The 16,159-nt window shown below is 32.5% G+C and overlaps 3 protein-coding genes across 5 annotated transcripts; 1 reads left to right on the top strand and 2 right to left on the bottom strand.

Annotated features, from left to right (window-relative positions):
• Window positions 1-5,122: 5,122 nt before the first annotated feature.
• On the bottom strand, window positions 5,123-9,458 carry LOC123215782 (probable methyltransferase PMT14). 3 transcript variants are annotated; one of them, XM_044636009.1, is made up of 7 exons: window positions 9,270-9,458; window positions 8,093-8,753; window positions 7,174-7,384; window positions 6,553-6,835; window positions 5,954-6,340; window positions 5,749-5,826; window positions 5,123-5,652 (listed from the first exon to the last, which is right to left on the bottom strand). In XM_044636009.1, the coding sequence occupies exons 2-7, from the start codon at window positions 8,732-8,734 to the stop codon at window positions 5,424-5,426; spliced, it is 1,830 nt and encodes a 609-aa protein (XP_044491944.1). In that variant the 5' UTR covers window positions 8,735-8,753; window positions 9,270-9,458; the 3' UTR covers window positions 5,123-5,423. The 3 variants fall into 3 exon arrangements, with proteins under 3 accessions (XP_044491944.1, XP_044491946.1, XP_044491947.1); XM_044636011.1 differs by lacking the exon at window positions 9,270-9,458 and adding an exon at window positions 8,981-9,144; XM_044636012.1 differs by lacking the exon at window positions 9,270-9,458 and adding an exon at window positions 9,005-9,144.
• A 2,813-nt stretch (window positions 9,459-12,271) lies between these two features.
• LOC123215780 (vacuolar protein sorting-associated protein 55 homolog) lies at window positions 12,272-15,286 on the top strand. Its single transcript, XM_044636007.1, has 5 exons — window positions 12,272-12,473; window positions 13,585-13,717; window positions 13,826-13,865; window positions 14,639-14,723; window positions 14,833-15,286. Exons 2-5 carry the CDS (start codon window positions 13,619-13,621, stop codon window positions 15,023-15,025), a joined length of 417 nt encoding a protein of 138 aa, XP_044491942.1. The 5' UTR covers window positions 12,272-12,473; window positions 13,585-13,618; the 3' UTR covers window positions 15,026-15,286.
• Window positions 15,287-15,628: 342 nt separating this feature from the next.
• LOC123215781 lies at window positions 15,629-16,159 on the bottom strand. The gene has a single exon (XM_044636008.1). The coding sequence runs from the start codon at window positions 16,005-16,007 to the stop codon at window positions 15,708-15,710; it is 300 nt and encodes a 99-aa protein (XP_044491943.1). The 5' UTR covers window positions 16,008-16,159; the 3' UTR covers window positions 15,629-15,707.

Genomic DNA, 16,159 nt, shown 5'->3' with positions numbered 1-16,159 from the left:
TTATACTTTTTTTCTATTAATTGCCTGAGTTTCAAAGTGTTTTGAGTCCATAAGAATGCTTCATAATAGTAATATTAGATGTTGACTTAATTATATTATATAAATAAATAGCAAATTTAGGTTCAAAGGCACTTTGTTTTTCTCTCTTTTATCTTTTAAAGGTAAATGACAATAGAATAAATATAGATGGAATAACTTAATTTTTGTTTTAATCCCTATAGAAAAAATATATTTTTCATCCTTATCTCGTTTTTTATACAGGTTTGATGAGAAATCTTCATCCTTTTATTGTGAAAAATTTTCTTCTTTTCCCCTCTTCATTTTCGTCAAAAAAATTATTCACACCTTCCCTTCTCAATTTTCACTAAAATAATAAAATATTTATTAAAAATAAAAATATTACCATGAATTACTAAAATTAATTGAATTAATTAATTGTAGAGGTAAAATTATTTATTTAATTAAAAAAATAAAAGTTTATATATATTTTTCCCCTTTAATATGAATACTAATAATTTCTCCAAAATTAAGTTTTGAAAAGTTCATTTTCCCCCTAGGGTTTGCATTTTTTTCCTATGGTTTATTTTTTTCTCACTTCTTTTCAGCCATCAAAACAGACTCCATTGCTCATTTTCTCTAACGATATTTCTCCCTCTCGATGCTCTCTCCCTTTACAATGATCTCTCTTCTCCAGATCAGCACGAACGTGACAAACCATTGAACCTTTGAAACGAATACGTCTCTCCTCCGAACTAAGAAGTACTATGAATTGGATGAATCCATCGCACGAATCGGGCGCAAAGATGTGTCTTCCATCTTCCATTACACAAATCGAACTCATAAATTTGTTTTCCACGCACACTGATCTAGCAGAAAGCACAAACAATCTGTGCAACCCAAAGATTCATTGCACAATATGCATTCAATTTGTCGTCAGGGAGAGGATAGGGAGGAGGAGAGAGCTCCGAAGAATAAGATGGGTAGGAAGTTAAAGTTGGCTAACAACAAAGAAGGTCGTTAGAGGAGAAAGGAAAAAAAATCCTAAGGGAAAAAAGTGAAGTTTCTAAACTTTAGGGGTGGCTGCAATGAGAATTTTGACAAAAAAAAAAAAAAACCTAAGAGTGGGGTGTCATTTTTCTAAATAATACACTCCTTTAAAATTTCTATTTTCTATGGTATGTAAAAAATATTAAAAAGGACATATTAGTAATTTAAAATAAAATTAACTTAATATATTAATTTTAACATCTCACTAAATTTTCAAAAATTAATAAATAAAAATTAGATTTACATTAAAAGTAATATTATATATATTTATTTATTAAACATAAATATATTATCATAAGTTTTATATATATATATATATACCACTAGTTTGTTGGTGCATTCGTTAATGTTTCAACCAATAAAAAATCATGGCGCAATGAATTTTGATTTGTTAAGATAGAACCGAGTGCATTGGATAAATTTTCCGTTGTTTAACTGCAGTACGGAATGATGCGTCATGTCATGTCAAAAATAGGATAGGGTTAAAAGGAAAGAGTCATGTGTCAGGTGTGACAGCCATTTTATCACGAGAACTTACTAATTCATTTTCGGATTACAATCCTTCCCTTTCCAATGCTGAAGTCTAGAGAGACTAACAACTTTAATCTTTCGAAATTACCAATCAAATTGAAGGTAATTTTTTGTTCATAATTTAAATATATAAATACTAAATTATCATATAATTAAATATAAATTTAAATTTAATAAAATATTTTCAAATTTAAATTAAATAATCATGCAAATAAATCAGTTAAGTATAAAAATTCATCAACAATTGTGTAATTTTTCTATTATGGGTTTAATAGATGACATTGTTACATAAATTAGCCAAATATATTGACAATTTCTTATTAAACATATGATGATTGACTATAAATTTGCCTTGATAATCCTTGAATTTGCACTTGCGTTCACAATTCATTGTCCATAGGAGCATAATATAAATGAATTTCTGTCTTATTATAATGTTTACATTTGATAATGGCCAAAACTTTGAGTCATTCTTCCTGTATTAGAGCTCGGTATGAAAGCTTGAGAAAAATTATTTACAACCAACATCAATATTTTTAAGTCTCTCTCTTAGATTGCTCATAACACTAAGCGATGGGAATGTGACTAACTAAGAAAACTCTTATGAAAACGCATGTGGATTACAGATATTTGTATTGATAATGTTATCGACATATCTATATACTCGTAGTATGAATCATCGATATTGTGTCTATCGTTTACATAAACCTTAAACCCTAAACTCAATAATGTGAAGATCTACAAAATCACATACTGTCTCATTGCTCATTAATTTATGTGTCCTAATTAACATAGGGAGTATCTCCAATACTATTATATTGAATGTAACATGTTTGACAATAACTTTTTATGGTTAATTATTTCTTTACAAGACTTAAGAAGAGAAATAAACTCTAAACTCGAAAAGTTAGCTTTGAATTTTGGGCAAGTACAGAGATAACATCATATTTGGGTTGAATTTGTACAAACGTGTTAAATAAAACTTATTCAATCAAGGCTAATTTAGTCAAAACCTTTTATTCAAAAAAGTAGACAAATTTTTGTTAGGCTAATTTGATTGACATCGCCTATCGGTTAACCTTTTCTTTTCTACACCTTAACTTTATTTTTTTTTTGGCTAAAATCATGGGTTTTACCAAAAAATTTGGGTTTAAAAATAAACCCATGAATTTTACAAGAAAACATAACGACTAAACCTTAAACAAGGTTAAAGGTTAAAACTATTAATCTAAAAATTTCAACCAACTTAAAACATTATAACAATTCATTTTTAAAAAAAAATTATCAATAAAAATAGTTAATTATGAAAAAATACCATTTGTTGAGGGAAAAAGAAAATATATAAAATTCTATTTTTCTGTCTTTTATGGTTTGTGTATTTAAAATCTTTTTTTTTTTTTAAAACCAAATTTAGAAATGTAACCTTCCAATATACGAAATCTCATACCTAACAATGTCCTTTGATTAGGACAGGACATGAATCAAAGAATTGGAATTATGCCATTCACAAGCATGAACTGCAACATTTTGTAATTTAGAAAACCAGATGAGAGCATGTTTAAAAGCACTTGAAGATCTCATAAACTCCATGAAACTAAACATGATACTGATGGAAACTATGGTGAGCTACAAGTATGGATTATTAACATAGATGAGGAAGAAGGAAAATGTTAACTTCAAAGCTTTTATTTTTATATTTTCACTTCATATATCTTCACACATAACAATTGATTACAAGTGTTTTTATATACCTAAACATCAACTATTAACCATTAAAAAAACGTGCAGAATAGAATTCTAAACAACAGACGTTATTTCTACGTAACCTTTAATAAAATAACTGTAACTTTCTTTAGAAAACTTAAATGAATTTGAAACTTGTGTCATTTAAAACTAGACTTAATAAGCTTTAAATCCATATTTGGTTTACCAAAAACGACATCTGTTTATCTTTTCAAAATATCATTTATATTTATCATTAATTTCTGTCCACTGTTAAAAATGAGAAGTCAAATTTAATTTTTTTTTTGAAAAATTCAAAATAGATACGTGATTGAATTAATTAAATTCTGTAAAATATGAAAAACGTGAGAAAGCAAGTACGAATGACTCCAAGATTGTAAAGTTAGAAATATTTAAAAAGAAAAAAAGTAGCAATGATTGATTATGAGCAATTATTTGCCCGCCCACATCATCATAAACTTTGTTCATGAATAGGAAATAATAATACATAGTTCTCTTTTTCATCATATGTAAATAATTTAAGTTGAAATGAAATTGAATTTCTAGTGAATTTTACTTGTCCAATATTTCTAGCTAACCCAAATTGTCAAACACGAAATAGACAATGTATAGTGGTGTGATTTGTGTTGCTTCAATCGCAAATGGAAAATATGGAAAAAAATGAAGCTTATCATATTATCCACAGTTAGTGGAATCCCCACATGATTCTTTTATGGATCTTTGTGTCCACCTTTCTTCTCAAAACTTGAAAGAGTTCAACCGTTTTCCGTTGAAGAAAAATCCCAGTAATGAATACTTAATATGACTTGTTGCAGTTGCATGTCATAATCCAAATTCCTAATCCACCATTAACCCCTAATTACACAATGGATTACCATCTGTCCCTTTGATTATTGTTGTACGATTGACGTGAAGAAATTTGGTAAGCATGCTGAATCACGGAAGTAGAAAGTTGAATATTTTTCAAGGAAAGAGGGTGTTTTCTTCTGGTTCATGAAATGCATTGCAATGGCGTAAGTTCAGTGAAACAGTGTCGGCCTTTTCAACCATACATAAAAATTCTATTAACTGGTGAATATTAGTGAGAGTTTTTATGCTGAAGTGGGTGAATTCAGGTGCAAGTTTGTTTAATCAAAAGGGTGAATCAATGGTGATGCTTCGTCTTTAAGATTCATCAATTTATGCATAAGCATTTATGGTAATTAAACTAAACCCTCTTTGCAAATGAATACACAAGCCCACAGGTTTGCATCCTTGAGTAATTGTATTTGTCAAATCCCACAGACAATTTGACATATATAATGTCTGCCCAAATATTGGCCATTCCTTAAAAAGAATTAAGTGCACCCCTAATGTCAGCATCTTCGGACTTCAGGTTTCTTTTCTTTTTTACTGTTACTTTGGAAATCCGACGCCAACTCATGAGCTGTTGAAGAAGAGAGAAAAGAAAGTTAGCTAATCAGGTTAACCCCAATTCACTTATCCCAAACATGATGACCCATTGTTTCTTGTTTTCTTAGTTTTGTCCAGTTATGGTGATAGGTCAAGGTGGAGCCCACTTAGATTTGGGTACCGGTGATAGTTCGGTTCATGTGTCATTTCACTTGTAACTGCACTGGTTTCAATTTAATGCATCCACAGAAACCACTTGCCCACAGATACAAGGCCTCTTGTTTCTCTCAACCTGATAATAAAATATAAACTTTCATCCGAAGATTTAAATTTAAATTTCTATTATATTTATGAAATTAAAATTTTAATTTATTTAATATAATAATTATGAATCTAATCTGATTAATTATTTACATCAGATCACTTTTGATTGCCCCAATATTCACCATATAATTGTTTGAGTACATGATGATAATTATGAATGTATTTCTTTACATCACTATAACATTTTTGAGATGTAATTAAATTATTTAAACAAAGGCTATGAAAATTACATTCTTCCAGTTCCATTGTATGCTACTTACCACCTAAAAAAAAAAAATTTGGTTGCTTACAAATGCCACTGGTGAGGATGCCAATTCAGGACACATTCAAGGTGACATAACTTGCTTTAATTTTCATGGCCCCAACCCCAACCTGGACACTGAAATTCATTCATCACTGGATTTGGTGTTGCCAACCCAGTACTGTTTCACAGCAATCAATATCTTCTCGGGCACCAGGGGCCCATCCTCGTGATCCATTAATTTTGAATCCCATCTCATGCCTGCTACGATTTTCCTAACCGTGTTGAGGACATCAACTTCGTCTCGGATGATGACTGCCCCTTCTGGTCGCAATATGCGGTCCATTTCCAAAAGTATGTCTTCCTGTTTACACCTGTGGAAAATTGTTTCATGATATTCATCTTAACACAACATTACTCGTAAATGTAAGTGTAAATGTGAATGTCGTAAGCAGATGAAAGAGGCTTACTTGTTCTTGTACAAGCTAAATACACCATTAGCATGAATGAGGTCATATGTCCTCGGGTAAGTTGAAAATCCTTCACACCTGATAGATGACATCAAGTATAAACATCATTGAGATTCTAAAATAATAAAGATCCCTGAGTTTCAAGTCAATTCTCAAAATTGTTCATTGATAAGAATATTTTATCTATGGTAGTTTTGGGACATACCAGTCATGGTATATTCCAATCAGGCCTCTCTCATAAATAATACCAAGAGTGTTCTTAGCAGTTGTAGGCACCACATTCATCACCCAAGATTTGGGTGATTCAAGTGCTGCTGCAAATCCCCCAAGCCCAGCATTCATGTCCATCACATTTCGGTACCTTGCAGTGCCAATTAATCTGTTCATCCCTTTGTAAGCATTTACATGCTTCTTCCATACTTTGTTATCCTTTTGGTAAGATTCAGCTGTTACTCCCTCGATATCTCCTTTAGCAATTCGGGGAGGGACAGCAAGAAGCCTAGCTGGGAACTTCTGCAATTTGCCACCAGCTACTTCTTTTGCATTGGATACCTCAGGGAAAGGAGTAGTGCATGCCTCCATCTCCTTGTACCTAAGACACGCAACATAAATAATTTAAATGTAACTTTCCTGGTAGAGCCTGGAAAACATCAGTCTGGGGATTTTTGGATAATTTATTTATAAATTTCATTCTATCAAGATAAACTTATACACAGAAGTCATTGCATAAGTGCTTTAAAGTACCCATAAACTAAAACCAAGTATAAATGGCAAAGAAGCAAAAGAAAGGGCAGGTTGACTCACCAGACATTATCAGCATCCCTTGATTTACATATATTGGCAGAACTCCTCTTGCAGGATTTGTCATTTACTTTCTTTCTAAAGATAGCAATGTCTCCCTTCTCATACTTTTTCTCCCAGCAAAGAGATTCAGCCAGCTTTTCAATACTTCTTTGCTCATCCTGGAGATCTTCCTTGGACCGCTTCCAGGTTTTGTAGTATGTCTTCCAATTAATTGGAGGTCCAGACAAGATCCAGTATCCACCAGGCCTGAGAACTCGATCAACTTCCATTAAATACATACCATCTGTATACAAGAGTCAAAATGTTCAAGGCCAATGCTTCTACCAGGTGTTAAACAGAAAGAAAAAAAAAATCCTAAACACACATGTTAAGAAGGGTAAGTATAGTTTAGTCATAAATTTATCTGTCTACTTACAAAATTATTTCAATTCTTCATATGGTAAAAATAATATATATTATTTACCAATTTAATAGTCTAAAGTTTTAACTTGTGCCCCTTAAAGCACAAAACCATTTACTTCCTTTTTATAACTCATAAGCGTATATTACTCACAGATTTAGTAAGAAGCATTTACATGATTCCACAATCTTATTCTTGAAGATGAAGATTTTAGTGCTTACTGTTTGCAGTCCATGGTATCAAACAACGAGAGCACTGAGCCATGTCAAAGGCTCTTGATGGGTACGGAAGATGTATTGATCCAAGAACGCCAATAACAGCAGGTACACCACGCTCTAAAGCAAACTGTACCTGAGCTTCATGATTGTCCCTTGGAGCAAAGGACATTGCCAATACATTTCTTTTGAGCAGGTATGCCCCCCAGCTTGCAACCTATAAATTAAAGACGATTAAAGCAATAATATACCAGCCAAAATAAGTCAAATTAAAAGCATTAGTGAAAAGCCAAAAATGAAAATAGACCAGGCAAGGCTGATTATATGGGAATTTATTCTTCATTCTTTTTCAACAGCAAAGTATTACTGACACTAAATCCCCACAACTCAATCCAAATTCAATTAGCCTCAGTGCAGTTACTGCCCATATTGGGTACTTGTTCGACGTGGGAATATATTAAGATCTCAAGTGTAAAGTATAAGACTTGGATCTCACATTGGAAAGTGTGAAATTTATATAACTTTGGACTCTTCAATCTCAATAATTAACTTTTGAGATGAGGTTCTTCTAAGGTTCAAATGTAACACACATGGTGACATCAACTTAGATGCTATATTGGAAAGTATGGGCAGTTGTGGTTCTCTCTAGGTTCATATAAAAAATAATATTGGTATGTCCATTCTCAAAGGATATGAACTTCTCTATCCTATTAGTGGTCCTGTCCCACTGAGCATAATATCCTTCTCCTAATTTTATAATACAAATAAACAAAAAAGGCTAATGGAAAAATAATGAAAATAATTGAGCTTTTGATATATAATTCGAACACATATGCATTCACAGATATTCAACAAAAAACAAATAAGATAACTATGAACATACTACACATGCAAATGCTTAGTTGGATTGAGTTGAGTAACATACTCCACATCCAGTATCCAATGCTGTTCTGACTGAACCATCTTTAATTGGGATAACCATTGCAAGTTCATCAATATATGCATCAGCACCTTGTGGGAACATTGTTCCTCCACCGGGAAATTTGAACACATTTCCCTGAAACTGCACCCAATTCTGAACAGCCTTCTCAACTGTCAGGCTTTTATGTGGAACATTAGCATAGTGTACATAGTCACGGCCCTTTGGCCATGGAAATGGGGTCATATACCCTTTAGGAGCTGGGATAAGGCAGTGCAATTTTTCCTCTTCAGGAGGACAATGTCTTTCCCTGTATATCATGTTCTCCCTTGGAAATCTCATGGCTCTGTCTTGCTCTTGGCAAGGAGTGTAATCTGTGTATTTAACATCACAAGGCTTAAACACTTGGATCTTTGACTCAGAAGGGTCAACAATCTCTACATCATTATGGTGAGTTTCGAAGTTCAAATTGGTAAAGATGTTACAGTCTGTTTGTTTGGATATTTCTGAAGCTATGCTGTCTCCTTTTCCAAAACCACTCTTCTGCCATGCACCCAGTAGGTAAAAGAAACAGCACAAAACAATCACAATGAATATAGACAGAGGGCTTCGAGTCCTGATGGCCGATGAATTATGCTTAGAGGCCATTATAGAAATGGGCAGTTGCCTGAAGCACAGATTAAGATGTGTGATGAATAGAAATCAAACTTGACAAAAATAATTAGCTGCAAAGTATATATTTTTTAAGTTAAACTATTCATAATGTCCCTATCGTGCGACATTCATCTATAAAAGAAAAGAAAAAGACATGGATTCAACATAAACAGATCTCATCCTGAATTCTCGGAACTAATTATTTGTTACTACAGAGAATTACAAATAAAGAAGGTTGACCTCAAGATCACAGAAGAAAACCACCTCTCCTTTAGAACTTCTCCTTATTCCCATGTTAGTCTCAGCTTCCAAACAAAAACCAGACATAAAATCGAACTAACACACGAAAGTAAAAACTAAGTGTAGCTAGCATCTTTAACCCCAGCACCGCACCAGCGAAACTACTAAACAAAAACTCAGAACTTCAACAATACAGCGGAAAAGATTTTATGAAAAAAAGGGACAAATAAAAAGGCATAGCGGAAAAGAACAGAATGAAGAAATATAAAAGCAAAGATTCATTACATACCTGAAAAAGGAGCTGAGGTGAATGAGGGTTAGATCTATACAGAGATTGAAAGACAGAAGGGGTAGTACATGTATGTGTACAATAAATGAGTGGGAGTGAGGGAGAAAGCGAAACGTTTAACGACCGACAGGCAAGAGAGAAGAGTTGTGTTTTAGTGAAAAGTGGTTAAAGACAAGCGGAGGAAGATAATTATTATTACCTGTTTTGTTTTGAGTTTGAGCGGCACCGTGTCAATCTAGATATCACCAAATCATTAATCACTCATTCAAAATAGGCAAATATATTCTCAAGAGATTAATACCATTTTTGAATTATTGGACTTAAGATAAACATAAAGGTCTATTTGGTTGGGTAATATTTTATTATTAAAATTGAAATATTATTTTAAAAATAAATTATTTTAAAAATTATTAAATATAAATTATTGTTGGATAAAATTAAATAGGAATAAGTAATTATTATATTTAATTAGAAATAATAAAAATATTATTTTATTTAAATATTTTTGTGTATAATTATTTTAAAATATATTTTTATATTATTTATTATATTAATTAAAAATAAGATTATTTTTATTCTAAAAAATTAATAAATAATGATATAGGTATAATAAAATAAATATTATCTTGATAATTAATAATAAAATATTACTGAAATATTCTATTATTTATAAATCAAACAAAATAATATAAATAATAAATAATAAATTATTAGAGTAATTTTTAATTCTCCTAATCAAACACCGTCAAAGTATTAACAATTTTTGTTTTGTTTATATATATATATATATATATATATATATATATATATATAATTGAGGGAGATATTAATTAAAGATAAAAAATGTTTATATATCTTGTAATAATTTAAAAAAATGATTTTAACAATGGTAGCAATATTGATAGGAAACCAAAATAAAATTAGGTGTAAAATATGTACATTATATAGTGCTTCTTGTTGTAGCTAGGGTTTGATTTGAATTAAGTTTAGTTTGAGCTCGATTCGATTTATATATAGCTGAGCTTGAATTTAAGCTCGTGAAAACTAAATTTGAATTCAATTCGATTCGTTTTTTATTATTAAAACAATATTGTTTTAATATATATTGATCAAAACGACGTTATTTTGTATCAAAATTTTTAATTGAAAAATTTGATAAGTAGCTTGAGCTTAATCAAACTCGTATAAGACTGATTTGTTTTGAATTCGTTCAAACCGAACTCAAATTTGAGTTAAAATAAATTCAATTCGAATTTAATTTTAACTGTAGCAAATGCCGTGAATATAAGATTTGACAAAGAGTTATTATTGGACCCACCCACGCCCACGTTAAAAAGAAATTAAATGTGGAAGTGGGGGTGCATGGCAATTGGCATGGGCCACATGTGATCAATTATTTCGATTTATGACATGACTATGACGTCTTTTCCTACTGCTACCTTAAGCTTTTAATTAAATATTGAAATATTTATTTATTAATATTATAAGATCAATCAGGCTTTGATTGAGCTTATTATTATCGACAAATCAATGCAAAGCGACTCAAGATTACCCGTGAAGAAATGCACAAGAGAAATATCCTTTATTTGCCTTAAACATCACCACCACCACCAACCTGTCGCCACCGACACGGACCGCCTACATATTACAATTATCATCAGCAACTCACTGCCACGAATCATCCACCATCAATGCCATGACCCCATAAAAACTGTGGTGACTATGAGAAGAGACAACTAAATTGAATTGACGATTGTAAAATGAGGCAACTAATTAGATTCCCACTTTAAAGGCCTTTAACAGTAGATGACATTATATAAGGTGAGTCTCTTGAGTTTGATTAACTCCACTGAGTCATTGATCTTTTATTTGCTCGTATGAGTCTTTCTTATCTCTATACATTATTTTTGTTACATCCACTAAATTATCGTGCTTTTAAAATTCAACAATGCACCCAACCCGAAATCCGAAATGTTAATCGAAAATGGGAGAGAGTAAAAAAGTAAATTTTCATATAATGATTTTCATTAACAAATATATATAATGGGTAGAAAAAGAGAATTTTTAATCTTAAAATTATTCAGCCTTATTAATATTATAAATCTTGTGCAATGGTTTATTGCAGATATAAGCTGACACACGTGCATCAATGTACACTAGTTGAAAGAGAATATAGCAGCAATACATATATTTTGCATTCAGAGACCATTACCTCCAAATGTATCAGAACATGCATACAAACATCACATGGCTGACAATCTGCGGTGGAAAATATTTTCTAACGCACATGCTAAGTTGTTGTCGGTTCCCATGTGATAAAGCAGCATTTGGAATTTTCACTAGATCTCCCAAATTTATACACGTCGTGTTGTATATATAAAAGCACCATGCAATTCGAAAAGCGAATCCAAGTAAGGAAAAAAATAGATGGGGGGCAAATATGGAGTATAGAAAATGCACTTCCTAATCCCCAAATGCCCCATTTGTTTGTCAGCAGACGAAGGAAAAGGCAAAAAAATAAACGTTCTCCCTCAATTCATATACATACTTATATCTTGTGATCATTCAAGTCTAATTTAGATGACATAACATAACGTTAACCTACAAATGATAAATCATAAATAAACACGTTAATCGTAGCTGAATTTATTAATTAGGTCTGATTTGTTTAAACCGAAGGTCTAAACAAATTGGATTTAACTATCAAACCTGTCTGTTAAGATCTCAATTAACTCCCTGACTTGTTTTAAATTTGTAAGACTTTGTAATTTTAAACTCTTATAAAAACACCCTGATAATTTATAAAAAGATTGAAATAAATTTTTGGGTTATTGGACTTTGGATTTGAGCAATTATCCTCCGAAAATTTGGATAGATCTGTCCAATATCCGAATTCTATTGGAAACTAAATTTTCTAGGTTAAACAACCAGGCCACGGCCCAATTGGTAGGTGCAATCGTATTTAGAGATCCATTGACTATCAGGTACCTCAGCCGCAATATTCAGAACTAAATTGCTCTCTGTCTCTCCAGTGAAATATTATTATATGTAATTTTGTTGTTTTCTTGTATGAAAGGTAGATCAGTTAAGTTGCTGCGAGGCTGTCATAAAGAAAGCGCGTGTATGTCTGGTAGATTCCATGGGGACACCAGACAATATTCAATTTCTGTAAACGGAACCCTCGAGAAGAGATTCTAAATTCAGGTGCTCTTTCTCCCTCTCATTTCTTTGTTTTTGGCTTGTAATTAGATTAGTAATTCTTATTTAGACCAAAATTTCATATAAATTAAGATCCGAAAGTTTCTCAACTATTAGTGTCACTGGATTCTGAGAGAAATTATCAGACCTATCTGTTACAATTACCTCGATTTTTTTAACTTTATAATTAGCTTCTCTTTTAATCAACTTGCTATTAGTGTTTATCGCTGAATTGGGAGACTCTGATTGATCTTCCCATTTTAGAAACGAAGTTTAAGACTGTAATTTTTTAGTTGGTGAGATCAATATTGATTAGGGGCAAGAAGCGAAGTTTGCTCGGGTTTAGAGTGTTATTTTCAATGAGAGATGGTGGCGCTAAGTATAACCCATAAACAAACTGCCACCGCTATCTCTACATTATGTTTCAACTCGGTTTTAGAGGACCTCAATGGAAAGTATGAGCACAAAGGCTGAAGAGAAAGATAAGTACACTAAGGATGTAGACTATGAAAAAAAAAAATCTCTATTCTGATATTTTTCTGAGTCTCCAGTAAAACACACGAAGAGCCACTTGTGAAGGGAAAGCAATATCTGCTTTAGTTACCCAATATAATGTGGGCAATAATAGCTATCATACTATTTTGTATGATTTATAATATAGGCAGACATTGTTGCTGATAGACTGGCATTATTACTTATGAACGTGGTTACGAAACTGACTTCTAGTAAGGTTCAAGTGCATCCATTATTTTAATTTATTTTGACATCAAATGGAAAAAAAATTTGCTAGCTGAAATGTGGAGCTTTCTGTAATTAGGTAAGTGAGTGTACCATCTTATAGGTTCAGCTGTTTACATGGCATATAGCTGCTTATGTTATCTCAGTTGAATCATGCTAGCTAAGTTTTCTGCCTCATTTTGCATTATTTCAATTAAAGAAATCTTCATTTCCCCTTTTGTTTGGTTTATTTGACATTGACAGGACTGGTAGTCTTTACTTTGCTATGGTTGTTATCCATATGACTATATTTGTCTCAGCTAGTTATTCAATTTTATTTTACCATATGCCCCAAAGACCTTCTTTGTGTTTATTAGTATTGACAACTTATTTGTTTCAGCTGTTCCCATATATGCTGTGAAGCAAGTACTTCAATGGCAGATTTACCAGGTTATATGCATGCTTGCCTGCAGACGGGGAAACTTGCTTCGTTGGCTATTTTAGTGTCTGCAGGAATTGTATTGCAAATATTGGTCAGTTGTGCTTTTTATTATTAATCTCCTTTAGTTTAGTCAAATGATTCAGTATGACAAATATTTTCTGGCCTAGCCATTTACTTTCCATACCATTTGATGTGGCAGGCATGTGCCCTGTACAATAATTGGTGGCCAATGCTTACTGGTAATTGTCATCAACATTTTCTAATTAGTGTTGTTTATGAGTTTTTTTGGCAAAGAAAATATCTAAAAACTTGGTAACTTTGGAAGTTCAAAGTTTCTTTTAATCTTTACCAGTTGTTTTTCTGTATACTAAGATTATTAGTAATCTGGCAAGATGTCCTTATAGAAATTTGAAGTGCAGTTCTGATACTTTTTGGTGCATTGGCTTTATGGGAATCCATAAATAGAACCAAAGAATTGCATATAATATCTTTAAATGAAAAATGGAGTGTAATACTCTCTATACTTAGATGCATGAGCAGTTTCCTGACATAGGTTGAATCTGGAAAAAATGTGAATCTATGTTGGATTCTTCTTCTGTTTTGTGGTTTTCGACTTATTTAGACATTTTAATGAATAATATAACTTGAGGCTTATTTTACTTTCATAAACATTGATATTAAAAGATTAGACACAGACATGGGTAATATTTCCAAGATTTGGATTTAAGTAACTGTGGGGATAGACACTATAAGTACAAACATGTTAATTTCCGTTATTGGCTAGTTTGCCGGTGTCATGTGTACATATGGATTACCATTTAGTGAACATGCTTTGCATTCATTAATTATTTTAATTTTTCAGTGGATTTATCTGCTAGTAATATTAGGATTTGTGTGTATGAAGAAATGGAGGTTTGGGATTCTCCTAATAAGTTGTTGACAAGTAATGATATTTGGACCATATACTTGAAGATGCATTCTAATTGAAACATTGCCGCATTGCTCTTTGCAGTAATAATGTATGTGCTTCTTCCCATGCCTCTGCTTTTCTTTGCGGGCTCTAATGGTTCTTCTTTAACTACTGAATCTGATAACAGGTTTGTCCTATTTCCTTGAACAACATTACACAAGTAATATGTTATCTCGTGAGGTTGAGCATTGAAATAATCATCTAATTCAGTTCCATTTTAACAAATGATGTAACAGCTGGGTCAATGCAACCAAGTTTTTGACTGGAGCTTCAGCAGTTGGAAGCATTGCAATACCGGCCATCTTAAAGCATGCAGGGGTTATTGGATGGGGAGCACTTGCGATGGAGTTATCGTCATTCTTCATATTTGTACTAGCCATTATGTGTTACATTCGCATGGGTGCAGATGATGATTATAGTGTCCTCTGAGATTGCTGATTGGGGTTCTTACTTCCTTGTATAAAAGTGTCAATGTTAGTCCATGATTTGATTTTTTTTCTTGTTTTTTGAGCTTCGCTTCCTTTTATAAAGTTAAAAAAAAAACCATTTAATGTGTGAGATTCTTTGTCTAGTGCCTCAGGTGTATTGGAAATGTTTTTGAACTGATTCTTTGAAGAGAACACTGATTTCAGAACGATTATAGAAGGCCATTCAGAGTGATCAATTGAAAAATCTTACTTTACGTTTTAAGATTGATTAGAATTCGATTGGGGCGGCTTTATACTTATTCTTATATTTGTTTGTTTTATGGATGAATTGTGTGGTAAATCTGAAGTGTCATTGTGTTCTTTTGGAGAACCATGGACAAATGTCCCAAGTATATGCATTATTTATATTTCGACAGATTTTCCACTCTTCGTCAAACAAGGTCTTCTTTATTCTGATAAAATTTATGGTTAAAGCTGTGTTAAACTTATTTTAAAATAATGCTTATTTTCAATTATCGTCTTCTGCCCTAGTCCTAACCATAATCAGATTCCAAGGTTAAACCCACGATTACTATATCACAAATAAAGAAGGGTAAAAGCACAATTCAAACAACAATAATTCTATTGTAATTATATTCATTCTTCTAATTCAGTTTCTTACAAGCAAAAATTCTCTTATCTCATCAAAATACCACGCGGAACTGCGGTGCTTCGGCTTCAGTTGCCGGCAGGATCTGCCAACGGCAAGGCTCCAGGTCGTCGGAGACAGGGCAGTACCCAGCTACGGTTACCTTATCAGCAGAAGCAGCAATCGTCCCGAACTCGAACACCGTCACGCTCTCAGCCGGTCGGGGTACTTCAACGGCACCATTCATACCCGGGGCAGCGAGGATTTCAGATTTCGAGTCGTTTGTTGATTTGGAAGACCCGGATTGTTGAGACTTTGGCTTTGGGTTGCCCGTGAACCAAGAGACGAGACCCATCCTTCAATTTCAGTGGTTTCAGGGTTTACGAAGAATACTTGTTTTTCTTCCTTCATAGCACAAAGACTTAATAACCGACCCGGAACCGGTCCGCATTTTGACAATTAGGGCTGGGTCGGGTATTCTATTTCAAAAAAAAAAAATCCCTTCAC

Source organism: Mangifera indica, chromosome 5 (assembly GCF_011075055.1).
Source record: "Mangifera indica cultivar Alphonso chromosome 5, CATAS_Mindica_2.1, whole genome shotgun sequence".
NCBI classification, from domain to species: domain Eukaryota; kingdom Viridiplantae; phylum Streptophyta; class Magnoliopsida; order Sapindales; family Anacardiaceae; genus Mangifera; species Mangifera indica.
Note: the sequence above shows the minus strand (reverse complement) of the source record. Positions and strands in the feature narration are given on the sequence as shown.

Coding starts and splice junctions, on each gene's coding strand:
- LOC123215782 (XM_044636009.1), bottom strand. CDS start 8,734: ATGGCCTCTAAGCATAATTCATCGGCCATCAGGACTCGAAGCCCTCTG. Junction 6,836..7,173: donor GATACCATGGACTGCAAACA/GTAAGCACTAAA, acceptor TCTTGTATACAG/ATGGTATGTATTTAATGGAA. Junction 6,341..6,552: donor AGGGATGCTGATAATGTCTG/GTGAGTCAACCT, acceptor TGCGTGTCTTAG/GTACAAGGAGATGGAGGCAT.
- LOC123215780 (XM_044636007.1), top strand. CDS start 13,619: ATGGCAGATTTACCAGGTTATATGCATGCTTGCCTGCAGACGGGGAAA. Junction 13,718..13,825: donor GAATTGTATTGCAAATATTG/GTCAGTTGTGCT, acceptor TTGATGTGGCAG/GCATGTGCCCTGTACAATAA. Junction 13,866..14,638: donor TTGGTGGCCAATGCTTACTG/GTAATTGTCATC, acceptor TGCTCTTTGCAG/TAATAATGTATGTGCTTCTT.
- LOC123215781 (XM_044636008.1), bottom strand. CDS start 16,007: ATGGGTCTCGTCTCTTGGTTCACGGGCAACCCAAAGCCAAAGTCTCAA.